The following is a 15,000-nucleotide window of genomic DNA, read 5'->3' as shown; positions in this document are numbered from 1 at the left end:
AACCAGAAACTAAACCATTATTATTAACCTTTAACTTCCTGCACTATGTAAATACTCATTTACTCCACACAGGTGTGTGTGTGTGTGTGTGTGTGTGTGTGTGTGTGTGTGTGTGTGGTGTTTTGAAGTGTCTGTGCTGTAGCATGTGATCCATACTCAGGTGTTACAGCTCCATCTGGTGGACTCTGCGATCTAACACCTGCCTTGTCCCTCTGTGCTCCTGCAGGTTCGGCCAACATCAACGACCGGAGCATGCTGGGAAAGAGGGACAGCGAGGTGGCGGTGATCGTGGAGGACTCGGAGATGGTGACCGCGGTGATGGATGGGCAGGCGTACCAAGCTGGGAAGTTTGCTCTGCAGCTGCGTCTCGAGTGCTTCAGGTCGGGGGAAGAGTCAGCTTACACTGAAGCAGTGATGCTCTTTTATTTTATTTATAGATGATTTTTAGTGATGTTTAGCTTTTATTTTGGGATGTAATTTCCCAGCTGTGGGACTAATAAAGGTGCATCTTCTTTTCCTTTTCTGGTGCGTTTAGTGTTTCCTCATGTCTCTCACCCTCCTCCCGTCCTCTGTTTTCCTCGCAGGATGATCCTCGGTGCAAACACAGATCCCTCCATCGACGTTTCAGATCCCATAAGTGACCAGTTCTACAAGGAGGTCTGGATGGCCACCTGCGCTCGCAACGCCACCATCTACCAGAAGGTAGAGTCTAACATTACATTCAGGCTGTGCACCATCAAGTCCCATGATTTCTTTTTTAGCTCTGTTTCTCTCGCCCGGACTCTTCCACTCTTCTCTTCGGCTCCAGGTTTTCCGCTGTCTGCCGTCCAGCGATGTCCGTAACATCCTGGAGCTGGAGGGCTACCTGTCCAAGGCGGGCCTGGAAAAGGAGGACCCGGCCCGCGCCCACGAGGAGCTGAAGAAGATCCGCGGCTTCCTGGTCCAGTTTCCTCTTCAGTTCCTGTGCGAGCAGAACCTGCTTCCTCCCATCGGCTCCAAGGAGGCCATGGTGCCCATGGAGGTCTGGACGTGAGACAGAGGGAGACTCACCTGTGTGTTCATGTACATCATGTGGAAGGGTTTCAGGTGGATAACGCCTAACCTGGTGACACTTTGGAGGTTCTGGTGGCTGAAAACAGCTGCACAGCCTTTTTAAAAATGTATGTATCTGAAAGAAAAACAAATTTAGCTCCAGCTCTTACAAATCATTTTATTGGTACATTTAACAAACATCTGTCACTGCAGGAGAGACGTAGACTGTTTCAACACTAGCAGCCAGAATTTCCTCCAAACAGTGTCAGCTGTGGTTGTGGCAGATTTGGGATGAAGCCTCTGTACCTTTAGTGCCACTGAACGTACATGAACAGCATTACACACACACACACACACACACACACACACACACACACACACACACACACACACACACACACAGACATGCACACAACATCATCAGAGACTGTAACCTCTCAAAACTCACATGAACACAGCTGATTATTTTAAACAGATGCAACACACATACAAACACGTGGAGAAGTCGACCAGCAGACGGAGCGTTGAACTCCACAGTGCCTGAGAACCTGGGCCTCGCGTTTACAGGAAACAGAGAAATGGAAGCGAGAAACTGTGGGACCTGAAGCCTCCTCCTGCCCGAGCTATTACTCTGTAATCTCCTTTCATACACGGCTCGCTCCTCTGTTCCCTAACAACACTATGCAACGTCCGGGGCCTGTGAGCGCAGCTCTGACTCCTCTGTGCTGAGACAGGCCGCTTTGAAAAGACACTAAAAGAGACTTTAACGAAAACAGCAGTGCAGAGAAGAGGATGAAGAGCTGCCGGACGTCTCCAGCCATTTTCTAAAACGTGTCTCGTATCTCTGAACCGCCGCTTTTTAACATTTATGTCAAACAGAAAATCCAAAGTGCCAAAGAAGATGGACGGTAGTCTGATGTTGATACAGTACATTCGTTCATTTACATTCCTCATACTGTGGATTCTACATTCAGCCTTAAGTGACCTGTTTCGTACTCTGGTCTGGTCTCTGCAGTTCCTCTGGCAGTGCTTTATTTCATGGATCTGTCATTTCCCAAGAATTTCCTGGGAAGTTTTCTGGAAAGAAGTATTTGGTTCTAATTATATGGAAAAAAAAACATTTTCTTTCCCTTAAAAATCTTTGACTAAAAGATTCAAAGTTTGGTTTGGTTTTTATTCAGAATGAATTATTCTCTCCAGGAAACTGCCGGAAACCGCAGACTGGAATAAAGCTACACAAACTACACAACAGTCAAATTCATATCAGTTATATTTGGCAGTATTGGTTTATTAGGTGAAGTGTCAGCAGCTGGACGTTCACCCAGATGTTTCTGAACATTTAAAGCTGCATTTATTGATTTTTTCGGGGGCAGCTGAACAAGCAGTAAAGACCGGATCAACTAAGCAACTCTTTGCTTTGCAACTTTGCCATATCACAACTTTTAAAAGTGATAAAATGTCCGTTTGCAGTTTGTTTCAGCTGCACACACGTGGCCAGAAAAATCAGTTAATACAGGTTTAAGTTCATGTAAATAATAAAATCTCATGTTCAGTTTTCTGACAGTGAAAAATAAAAAAGAAGCTATAAAAAGACGTCACACATCTGTATCTCGGAAACCTTGTGGCTGCGTTTCCTTCTTGAATTTTAAACTCAAACTTTCGCTCCTGAACTTCCTGGAATGGAGCGTCGATATTCCTCAGTGTCTTCCTTGTTGGTCTGTATTTGATCTGCATGATGCTGTTTGTTTTTTTACTAAAAAAAACTTTACCTGTAGCTGACAGCATGACAGCAGCTCGTTGCCATTAAACATAACAGACAGAAGCATGAACCCTGCAAGCTGAATGGTTTCCTTTAAAGCCATGGACTTTATTAATTGATGCTACAAAGTGTGCCTGTCTAAACGCTGTGTATCTGCCAGATGTACCTGAAACCTCTCTGCTGTTAATACTTCCGGAGAATGAGCCCTTCAACATGCTCTTCTTTTGAATCTTCCTGTCTACCTCCCTGTGTTTCTACCTCCTGCTGCAGAGCTTCTCAGCTCATCGTCTTTAATCTTTGTCATGATTTCAGCTTTTCAAAGAAACACTGAATATATTGCACGGCAAATAAACATCAACAGTTTGCCGTTATGTGCAATATCGGCCTGTTTACACCTAAATCAGAAACTGTAAGGCCAACAGAAAATTGGATTCACCTCACAGAAACATACAGCCATTACTCTGAATGGTTCATCGAGTACAGAAGCATTCAGTGCACGTGCTGATGGTCTCACGTTCCTCGGACCTGAGCCGGAGAAGCTGATGAAACACTGACCCGTCCCTTCTCTTCTCTGTCTGGCTTTAAACACTGTGTCTCTATGAAAATGCACTATTTGCACAGACTGTTGTTTTCTCGTGGCGACTCCTTCGTAATGATCTGCAGTTCCACGTCATGTGTTGCTTTTTGTGAACTGATGGAATGAATAAGTGAGGTATTAATAAGTCATTAAAAAGGATCTGATCTTCATGAGGCTTTATGACTCCACTGCTTTTTCACTCAAAATATAAAACGACCACAAACCGAAAAACACACGTTGCTGCTGAGAATGAGATTTGGTATCAGCATTTTCTGTCTTTAAGAATTTTGAATTTCAGGAGTAAAAAGCACAATATGGAGCTGCAGTGTTTTTAAATTTAAAAAGGTTCAGGTGAAGGATTCAGTATTATACACTGAGTTTATAAGCAGATTTTTAATGAAAGGAACCTTGACCTGCCATCGTTCCTCCTCCGTCCTGTAGAATCACTGAATATGTCTCTTCCCTGCGTCTGTTGCTCTTTGCTCAGGTTTTTATCACACTGCCAGTGAAATGAAAAATCTGTCAGTGATGGAAACGAAAACAGCTTTGTCCTCAAAATACCTGTGCTGTCCCCTCACTCCCCTCTTTGCAGTTTTTCCTTGTGCCCCTGGGTGGCGCCACAGAAACACAATCTGAATCTGGACATTTCTCTGGAAGAACCTCACCGTCCTGCACAGAGCTCTGACCTCATCCCCGTCCAGCACCTCGTGACGTTCAGTCTGAAGAACTGGTTTGTGCGTGTGAGTGTGCGTCTGGGAAATACCTGCCTTGACATGACATCACTGACTCAGGTGTGTCCTGTCAGCTCGCAGATACAGACACATGATTTCACACACAAAAGTATTGTCTTAACTGCTGATGTTTGGTAACCAGCTGTGTCATAAAGGCAGCGATGCACGAGGTGTCCTGATTAGTTTCATATAGGAGGACACCTCACGGTTCATTCCTGCTCATATATAACAGGCAGTCTTCAGTACCTGGGCCCACTCATGTATGATTCGCTCTGACAGTTGTTCCTCTGTCTGCAGGTTTGGGCCTGTGACTGTGAAGAAGCTGCTGGCAGATGTTATTTTTTTAAACACAGTCTCGTGTGCTGAGAATCTGTCGGCAGCAGCTGCAGAGAACAGTGACAGCAGGGTGTGTGAAAGCACAAATCTGCCCCTGCACGCTCTCAGACCTCGGCCCTGCAGCCTGGGGCCAAGCTGTCAGCTGAGAACCACGTTCAGACGCAACTAATGAGCACATGCTCACACACAACATATATGACGTGATTATGTTGCCACCACAACCTAAGTGGGAAAACCATTTAGTAATATATGAATGTAATTTCTAGGAGTCAGTGTTACTGGTCACAGGGCTGGAGGCACACAGGTTGAAATGCAGGTATGGTTCCTATAAAAGTTCCTGTGCCTTCAAGAGGCAGGGTGACGAGGGACGCCTCTCCTGTGGGACAGGTCCTCAGATCCTTTACGGAGGTCAAAGTACTGATTCCACAGCTTCAACATTCCTCAGTAGCCCTGTGTTTAAAATCCTAATGAAGCAAAACCACAGGAATCAAACTTAAAGTCTCAGCAGTAACAGGACTCTCTGTTCACTGAGGGGAATCTGAGCTGAGCTGAGGCCACCGGTGTCACAGCCTAAGTGTCCTCTTGATGTGACATTAAGACATAAATGAAGCATGAAAATGTCCCTCGCGGGTTATTTAAAGGCCATTTTGGCACTCAGAACAAAAAGGGGCAGGGTGGACGCCCCCTCCTGCGTGTGCTCGCCCCTGGCAGTCAGTTAATGCTTGAGGGGATGTGACTGTGACCCGCAGCTCACAATCTTGATCGATTACCACTTAGTTTTGTCCTTAATAAGCTTCCATACAGGAACAGACAGCTGTATAAATGAGCTTTTTCTTTTTTTTTTTTTCTACCTTCACACTGGAGGTGTGTGCATGTGAGCGTGTGACATTGTGGGCGTCTCTGTCTGTAGCGCAGCCTCCTCACAGGCCACTCCCGGGAAGCGCGCTGCTGTTCCGCCACACAGACGGACGGACGGACGGACGGAGTGTGTTCGCCCTCAGCGCGCCTCGGTCGGCTGCTGTGCGCTCTCTCTCTCTCTCTCTCTCTCTCTGTGCGGTCCGTCTTCCTCCCCGTCTCTGTGAGCGTGTGTCACCCCAGCTCCTCTCCTCGCCGGTGCAGACTGGGGGTCGAGGTGGAGGCATGTAGCACCGGATTCACCGGATTCACGGCGCCGAGCAGCATGTAGCACCTGGAGCGCCGCGCACATCGCCGCCCTCCTGCGCTCCTCCTCCGTCTTCTCTCCCTCCTGGAGCGCTCGGCTCTGCTTTCCTGAAAGCATCGCCTGCACAAGCATTTCCGGGGATTTTTTTTTTGGGGGGTGGGTGGGGGGATTTATTTATTTTAGAGGAGTGTGAGTGTGTGTTTATCCCCGCCGCTCTGCACCTCTCGGTCGATGGTCGTTGAGGAAGCTTCCATCTTGAGTCCCGTATCTACCGAGAGAACCATGGCGAGCGACTCCCCTGCGCGGAGTCTGGACGAGATAGACCTGTCTGCACTACGGGTAAATGTCTCCCTGTGTGTACACGTGCGTGTGGTTTCGCTTTCTGTGTGTGCACGCGAGCATGTGAAGCTGTCGAGCACCTGTCCGCCCCCCCTTCTTTCCTCCCCTCTCCTCTCCATCCTCACCCGCTCCCACCTCTCCGAACACCGCGCAAGGATGCGCCTCCCTGGTCTAGCTTCCTCTGCCGCACGCTTGGTGGTGTGCGCGCGCGTGCGTGTGCTGTAGCCTGTAAGTGTGTGTGTGTGTGGGCTGTAGTGTTCGTGCACGGTGGCCAGTGATTGAGGAAATCAGGTCGGATCGCGGAGTGTGGGATCATGTGGCCTCCCACCGACACTCCTGTTGTTGTTGTTTGTTGTTGATGTTTTTTCTTAACAATTGGGACGTGATGTAATGAGGCCCCGAGCTGCTGCTGCTGCTGCGCGCGTGCACACACCCCGGTGCGCGTGCGTCAGACGGCATAATAGAGGCCGCTCTGTCTGTACTATGTGGGGCAGATGTTAAGCTGCCTGCTCACTGACAGAATCACAGCACACACACACACACACACACACACACTTTTAGACACAGATACAGACACACACACACACGGACGCACGCGCGCTCTCACACACACACCGTGAACAGCGATGATAACCGCAACAGGAGCGAGTTCCGCCATTTCGTGATGTTGTGGCGACAGCAGCATTGCATCGCAGTGGCTGTTTGTGGGTATGTGCGCGTACGCGTGCGCGCTCGCGAGGATAGGAGGTGTACAGCATGAGACCGTGCAGGAATGTGTGTGTGTGTGTGTGTGTGAGAGAGAGAGAGAGAGAGAGAGAAGCAGAGAGACTGATGATACATTCACAGAAATATAAACTCAAAATTATTTGGATTTAACATGTGCTGAGTTCGAGATGATTTATAGATGTCACGTGTGACTGTGTGTGACTCTGTGTGTGTGTGTGTGTGTGTGTGTGTGTGTGACTGTGTGTGTGTGTGTGTGTGTTATTCTGCATGGCTCTTCTGTCTTTCTCTTCCTGCTGCTTATGCAACACAGTTTTACCTGCAGAGCAACAATCAAGTCTGGGCATGATCGACCGGGTGGGACTGCATGTCTGTGTGTGTGTGTGTGTGTGTGTGACAGACATAAACACTGGGGGACATAGACACACAGTCAGAGAGAACCTAGGATCATCAGAGTTGTGCATGCTCTTGTAAAAACGTGAATCCTTGTTCTCTCCCTCAGTGGCATGAGAAAGAGAAATTAGGTCACCGAGAAACATTTCAGCGTGACGCAAAGCCTGTCGCAAGCACACACACACATGCACACACACACTTCCTGTTTCTGCACAGCGTCACGTCCCAGATGATCTGCTGTGATCGCCTCCTCATACAGTTTGACCAGTCCTCACCTTGTCTCCCGTTAGCACTGAAGTCTGTTCTGAAACATGTCACAGGGACAGTATTCACAGCTGTTCGAGTCCTGACCGAGCTACCGATGAGGACACGGAGGTCGTGGCCATGTTATTCATTGTTAGCGAACATTGTTCGATTTTCATACGAATGGAATGAATTCAGGAGGAAAAATGAACTTCTTACGCCTTTAAATGTTCTCCTTAAAAAACCCCTGTTTTATGTACGACCTGGGTCTTTATTTCTAGATTTGTGCATCAGTTGTGGTTGTAGCTTCACTGCTGAGATGTGGGAACATGTGTCACGATGAGTCCAACAGGTCAGGACACGAGTGACACGATTTCACAGGTTGTAAATGAGACAGAGGTTTAGTCATACTGTCCAAATCACTGACGACCCAGTGATCTGCAGCGTCTGCTCAGATTAACCACACTGCTTCCTGTTGACAGCCATGATCACAATCTTTCCGTAACATTAACCAAGTCGTTTTGTTCCTAATCATGTTCACACCTTTACAATATGGCCGTCAGATCCAGAAAACACTCGTGTGACTGTATCTCTGTGAACTTAACCAAACGTTTCAGTGGCTTTCACCTTTGCAGTAGTCGACAGTCCATCTGCAGAGCGGTCGACTACTGAGAGGAAGAAAGATGGCTGATGATGGGGATAATAAACTCCAGCCACAGCTCAGAAAACAAAAGACTGTCCTCCAGCTGCGTGTCAGTCGAACTCTTACAGGCTCCCGTTTCATGGCTGCTGTTTTTCTTATGCATGTGGTCCTGCAGTCAGTAAGAGCTGTATCAGGCATGCACAGGTGTGTGTGTGTGTGTGTGTGTGTGTGTGTGTGCACGTGAGGCTCGGTCCTCCGGGATTAGATGTGCTTCTGTTTGACCTTGAGTGAAAAGGAACGCTTCTTTTTAAGCTAATCCTCTTCAGGAGGCTCCACTGCAACAGTCCCAACGCTCTCCTGTGGCCTACTGTACACTAACAGACACACACACACACACACATGTGTGCTTAACGATCAAGATCTGTGTTTTGGGAGGTTTATTGAATTTTAATCAGCCTGAAGATAAGATTATCTTGTGTGTGTGTCTGTGTGTGGCTGTGTGTAGCTCCGTGTGTGTGTGTGTGTGTGTTTCACCTGTATGTGTGTGTTTGGATTTGCCTGCTGGCCTTCATCCGTCCACAGCTATCCTGCGCGGGGGTTTCCCAGGTCATTGTGAGTGGTCGTCCTCTGAATAATGAAGGATTTCAGACACAACTTGAGTTTTATCCGGTGGTTTAATCCACACTAAGCTCCGTCAGCCAGCAGGTCTTTTATTGTTCTGAAACACAACTGGACAGTGAAGTAGTCGGCAGCCGCTGAGGTCGCACAAATCCAACACTGTAAATGTAAAGACTGAACTTTATGTTTGTTCTTTCTTCTCATTCATCTCTGCCTCTCTCTCTCTCTCAGGACCCAGCTGGTATCTTTGAGCTGGTTGAACTGGTAGGAAATGGAACCTATGGGCAGGTCTACAAGGTAAGACGCCATGATGTTTACCTCCTACTCAGCCACGTGCGTGTGTGTGTGTGTGTGAAGCTTCCTTCTATGAACATTTTACCTAAACTCCCTTATATTTACATTATATACTGAAGCATCCCCTTCGTTTTACAATGAATCATTTAAGGAATCAGGAACTTTAGAAACTTTCCACAGTATTTTATAAAATTCAAATCTGAATCCTTCTGCTTCGCTCATCAAATCTTATTAGGTTCATAACGTTAGCAAGTAACTGAAGGCTGAAAGAACTAAAAGTGGAAGAAGTGTGATCACTGTTTTTGGCTCAGGAGGCAGAATCATGTCAGGTTCAGGTTGTTTACAGCCTGTAGGTGCAACCTGGAAATGAGACGAGCAGCAGAATGTGTGAGAAGAGAAGAGACACAACTCTGTTGAACTACAGACACACACAGCTGTCTGCTGGTTGTACAGTGGTTTATAGGTGGTAAAACTTTCAGCCAGAAACAAACATTAAAAAACGTTTTTAAAGAATTAATCTTTATCTAATGGAGGAATTAAGAGCGTTTCGGGGATGAAACGATGTGTTTGGGCCCGGAGCGTTTGCGCCGCGTGTCTCAGTGAGACTTCTGAAAAGTGTGACTTGGGATTTGTTGACTCACCTCGTCCTCGTCTCCTCCTGATCCCGACATGAGCTCACAGAATCAACAACATCTCATTTTTGGCCAAAACCAAAGTTACTACTGACTTTCTCCTTTGTCAGGCAGCGGAAGACGCCCACACAGGCTGTAACAGCCCAGCACACAGGCTGTGTGTGTTGCTGTGTTTGTGTTCTCTCTCATTTTGAAAGCAATTAACACACACACACACACAGAGCCTCTGCATTCGTTCTGTCTGCTGGAGGTTCGCTATCGATCCACTGTTTCTACAAGGTGACGCCTCCTTTGACGAGACGATTGATAGAACAGAATGAATACGAGCTGTGGTCGATCACTAAGCATGGTGGGTAAATTAAGATCTTAGGCTGAAAAAAAACTATAAAACACTGCAAGAAAAATCCACCTCTAAAAGATGCACTCACTGATTTTCCAACTGCAGCACCAAAGATGAGGGTGAGCTGAACCGTACCCAAAGTATCCATAGAAAAAATGGATTAATTCAATTATGAAAAGAAAACCAAGTTACATCATTCTTAACTGGAAACTTCTTAAGAAAGTGCAGTTACATGTCTGCTGATTAATACGAAGCCGTGTTAAACAATGTTTTCAAGTCTCAGAATAGAAATACTCAAACTCTTAAAACTCTCGATACTTAACTCAGACACTTTCCAGTGTTGTGACGTTTCTTCACTCAGAGCAGAATGTTTTTCATTCACCCCTCACCCCCCTCCCCCACCCCACCCCCACCACCACCACCTCCTGGCTCCCAGCTTTTGTAATCTTTCACAGTTACAGCGAGTGAGTGATGAAAAATGAACTATCTGACTGATGGAGGCCTGTCTGTTCTTAGAAAGCATTAAATCATGAAAAATACACTTAAAGTCTGCATTTTGCTGCATTTAGCTGCTGCTGGTTTCCAGAGAAACCTTCAGTCAGGATCTGATGTGTTGCTGATCAGCATGTGGAAGTCTGTGATCAACATATTGATCATGCTTGTTTCAGTTTAACTGGTATTTCAGGTGTGTAAAGGCTCGAACACAACGAGGCCATGTTGGAGTTTTTCTGGATTTGATGAGTTAGTGAATCTGAGTTCTATTGATGGAAACAGAGAGAGGCTCCTGCAGCCTGCGAGCTTTGGCTCTCTGAGTGTCTCACTGTAACTCACCTGTGTTAGAATCAGGTTTGATTTACTCGCCGGGTTAAATGGGGAGAGAGAGAAAATACAATATGTGATGTGTAATAACTTTTTTTTTTAGACTCACAACAGTGAAAATGAATTAAATGTAAACATGCTAACTTCAGGTACATAATGAAAGTAAGACACGTTTAACTTCACTAACTTCACGTTATATTTTTTCGCTGGAGGCTTTTAGGTGAGACTGTGCAGAAGAACAGATCAGGTTCAGACTCTTCCTCCGTCTCCTTCCTCATTCACGTCTCATTTTCATCAGATTCCTGGCAGCTGGGAGGCTTTTCATCTGAATCAACTGCAAACAAGACGTAAACTGAAATGTTTGACTTAGCTCAGAATGAAAATCACTGCTCCATAAACAAAAAGAGAGAGAAAGATCTGAATCTGGTGTGTTTCCTGCCAGAGCTGCCTCCCTGATGTTCACCTGGCCGCCTTCACAGAGCTGACCTCAGGTCATTAGTACAGGTGGGAGCAGGGGCGGAGAAGATCAGGGGGTTTGAGACACTGGAACTTTACTGTTGTAGCTGTAACACCAGGCTGTCTTGTGCACTTCACGCTCCATGTGTTGAACGCCGCTCTGCTCTCTGATGTGGGGATGAAGGCCTGGATGGACGATTGAGCATGACTTAGCATTTTATCAAACAATCCTGCCCACGTCAGGCTGCACCCTAAGTACACAGGGTTTGAACTTTTTCTGTCACGTTTTGTGTGAACAGCTTAGTGCAGCACCGTGAGCACACTCCACCCTCCACCCACCCCAGTGTGCGACAGTGCTCGCCGTCATCCCCGTTTTCCCTCGGTAACAGGAGGATTTTCACTCCTCCATTTTAATGAACCTTTTACTGTCACTGGTTTCCAGTGGACGTGCAGGGATGGAAGCTCAGCCTGTGTTCTCTCACTCTAATGTGTCAGGGCTTGTGTTGAGGTTAGGAATGCGAGGCCTGTCTGAACACGGGTCTGAGGTGTGTTTTAATGCCTCAGGCTGCCACAAAACAATATTCTGCCCTTTTTTTTTTATCTCCAGTCATCCTCCTCCTCACCTGCCACCTCCCTCTGTTCTCGCTCTGTCGCTATCTTTATCTCTCCCTCGCTGCACGTTTGTGTGTGTGTGTGTGTGAGGATTCAGGTGCTGCTTTAACGCAGCTTCCTCATGCCATCCTGACTCTGCCATAATCTCACACACACACTGGGAGCTCTGTGTCACCTTTGGGAGACTGTTTGGCCGCCCGTCAGTGTCGGAGGAAGAGCGATAGCGAAACAAAGAGCCTCTCTGAGACGGTATCTCTTCCTCTCATCTCCCCTGTTTTATCGGCCTCGCCTTTTATTGCTTCATTGTGGTGGAAAGCTGCCATTTGTCCCTCAGTCACAGCAGCACTTCACACACTTAACCTGAGGTCCAAGAAGCAGGTTTACCGACTTATCTGGATAATAACTTTGCTGACTTAATCCCAGAATCCTCACAAATCTGGACTTTTATTCAAATCCAAACATGGCTGTAAGAAAACTCTGGAGAGCTGAGTGTTGTTGGCTTTTTTAACCAATCAGTGTCACAGGTGTCGGTCATCCTCCGGTGAATCTGGTTAACTTTGGTGATTCCTTGACTTCTTCTTTAGTGGCAACATGAAGTTTGACACTGACATTCATGGTTCTCAGAGGATGAACTGTAAACTCATTAGCTCATCAGCTCTAATTGTACTCCTGTTTTCTGGTGAAACAAAAATATTTGTTGTTTAACTTTTAAGTTAAGTTTTAAGTGTGAAAAGTTTGGATTGTGCTGCGGTGGTAGATTTATCTTATGAATGTGGAAGGTAAACCCCAGGAACAGCATTTTTCTTTCATAAAGGCAGATTAAAGAAATGCTCAGTGAGAGATTAGCTCATGCTGAGGTCATGGAAACGTGATAATCCATTTTTGTGGACGCAGAGTTCCCACTTCGCTTTTATTCAGAGAGCCCTGATTCCACACTGTGGAGTGGAAGAGTGAATTCCTCAGTAACTAATGAATCAGCTGTGATTGGTCGGGGGCTAATGACTGTGATGACTGTGATCCAATAATCTGACACCGTCTTACAACCTGCATCAGAGGCTAACTGTCATCACTCTGTTTAACAGCTTCTGCCTTTATACTTCAGTCACTGTGGTGAATGCAGAGTCAGTTCCACACCGTGGTTTTCAGTAATAGTACGTTGTGCTGTGTGTCCTGGTTTTCAAACTGTCCTCCACCTAATCCTGTCCCACCTGCCCCCAAAACTGCTGCTGCTGCAACATGAGTGAGACAGAAACACAGCGAAGGAGTGATTTTAAACTGGAAAAAGACCAAAGACGCAAAGACAGACAGACAGAGACAGACAGAGACATACAGACAGACAGACAGACAGAGACAGACACAGAGATACAGACAGACACAGAGAAAGACATACGGACAGAGACAGACAGACAGAGACAGACATACGGACAGAGACAGACAGACAGAGACAGACAGAGACATACAGACAGACAGACAGAGACAGACACAGAGATACAGACAGACAGAGACATACAGACAGACAGACAGAGACAGACAGAGACATACAGACAGACAGACAGAGACAGACACAGAGATACAGACAGACAGAGACATACAGACATACAGACAGAGACAGACAGACATCCATATATACATGCATACAGACAGACACAGAGACATACAGACAGAGACAGACATACGGACAGAGACAGACATACGGACAGAGACAGACATACAGACAGACAGAGACAGACATACAGACAGACGTGAAAACAAGAACAAGAGTCTTCCTGTACTCTGAGATGGTTTCGGCCTCTCAGATACATTCAGTGTCTGATGCAACACTGAGTAACCAAGGAGCTGTGTGTGTGTGTGTGTGTGTGTGTGTGTGTGTGTGTGTGTGTGTGTGTGTGTGTGTGTGTGTGTGTGTGTGTGTGTGTGTGTGCATGTGTGTGCATGTGTGTGTGTGTGAATCTGAGCAACTCACATGTGCGAGTGACCCAGAGTGTGAAATATCATGGCCTCCGCTCAGACACACACTGCGATCACTTTGCCTCCTCCAGCCCCCCCATTCGTTGCCCTCTCTAAACAACCTGCCAGGCCTGTTGCTAGGTTACTGTGAGGAAATGTCTGTGTGTGCGTGTGAGTGTGATGGGTGGTGGGGGGGGGAGCAGGGGGGGGGGGCTGGTCGTGGTGAGGTGGATGAATTTCCACTTTCTCACTATAACAGCTGTGATACTGACTTCAGAGGCCGCGTTCACACCTGGCGTTAACGTGACGGGATCAGACGTGGACGGCTCTGAGTGCGTCAGCTCACGCCTGGCATTGGACTGAGCCTCCACGCGCATCGCGAGTGACCGCGTGTGATCGGATCTCACGCCCCCTCTCTCTGCGCTGATAAACACGTACATCTTTTCTGTTTGCGAAGACCAAAACACGGACTGGGTCCGCTCCGCGGCGTGTTCCAGGCAAACCGACGTCAAAGATGTTTGACACGCTCAGAATACGTCTTTGAGGGAACGAGTACGTACTTCCACGTGTGCAGAGGATCTTAGTTGAGGACACGCTGTCCTAGGTGCCTTCACACCTGTCCACTTGTGATCAGATCACCTGAGACGCATGTTAATTCCAGGTGTGAACAGGAGTTTGGAGGAGGAGAGGTTGGACTCAGAGTTGGTTTTTTAACAGTTCACTTCAGCTTCCACAGAGCAAAACCTTCAGTTTGACCTTTCACCTTTTACTGTGATCAGTGTTTTAGTAAATAAGGGAAAGTCAGATGGACTCGTGCCAGAGAGCGGTTCAGAGAAGGCAGGGCTGTGGTTTGGATGAGACATCACACAGATCACCACAGATCTAAATCTGGTGCTTTTTGGGTCAAATGTGGTGAAATAATGTCGAGTCACTGCAGAAAAGCCGCGGCAGTTTCCCTCCTCTGCTCCACGAGCTCTGCGTCTCTCTAAAAACCCAGAAACCGTTGTGTGTCTGGAGATTGTTCGTCTGTGACGTGGCAGTTCATCAACACTGATCGGAAACAATTATCCACTCACCTCATTTTTGAGTCTAATTATCTAATTTACTGGAAATATCAACAGTAATACTCTCAGGCTGTAATTTTCTTGTTTGCTTTCTTTCATCCTGAATTGTGAACATTTTTAATCCGTCCAGTTCTCAGGGTGTAAATGCAACTGGACCTTTATGATTGACTGTCAGCTACGAGAACTCATCAAACGCCCTCCAACCTAAAACAACCCACAACAAGTGATGAGTTCTGTTGCCTAAAACCACCTGATAACACACGTGTGCACACATTTGAAT

The 15,000-nt window shown here is 46.8% G+C and overlaps 2 protein-coding genes across 10 annotated transcripts in view; both read left to right on the top strand.

Annotated features, from left to right (window-relative positions):
• Nucleotides 1–3,538, top strand: part of pld1b (phospholipase D1b) — a 25,655-nt gene extending 22,117 nt beyond the window's left edge. For all 3 annotated transcript variants that reach the window (XM_041065640.1, XM_041065639.1, XM_041065641.1), the window contains 3 exons: nucleotides 227–380; nucleotides 585–702; nucleotides 809–3,538. In XM_041065640.1, coding sequence (XP_040921574.1) covers nucleotides 227–380; nucleotides 585–702; nucleotides 809–1,033 — 497 coding nt within the window. In that variant the 3' untranslated portion in view covers nucleotides 1,034–3,538. The remainder of the gene's footprint in view (nucleotides 1–226; nucleotides 381–584; nucleotides 703–808) is intronic.
• A 1,872-nt stretch (nucleotides 3,539–5,410) lies between these two features.
• The window catches only part of tnikb (TRAF2 and NCK interacting kinase b), a 36,679-nt gene continuing 27,089 nt past the window's right edge, over nucleotides 5,411–15,000 (top strand). For all 7 annotated transcript variants that reach the window (XM_041065629.1, XM_041065628.1, XM_041065632.1 and 4 more), the window contains exons 1-2: nucleotides 5,411–5,936; nucleotides 8,788–8,853. In XM_041065629.1, coding sequence (XP_040921563.1) covers nucleotides 5,829–5,936; nucleotides 8,788–8,853 — 174 coding nt within the window. In that variant the 5' untranslated portion in view covers nucleotides 5,411–5,828. The remainder of the gene's footprint in view (nucleotides 5,937–8,787; nucleotides 8,854–15,000) is intronic.

Source organism: Toxotes jaculatrix, chromosome 20 (assembly GCF_017976425.1).
Source record: "Toxotes jaculatrix isolate fToxJac2 chromosome 20, fToxJac2.pri, whole genome shotgun sequence".
NCBI lineage: Eukaryota > Metazoa > Chordata > Actinopteri > Toxotidae > Toxotes > Toxotes jaculatrix.
Note: the sequence above shows the minus strand (reverse complement) of the source record. Positions and strands in the feature narration are given on the sequence as shown.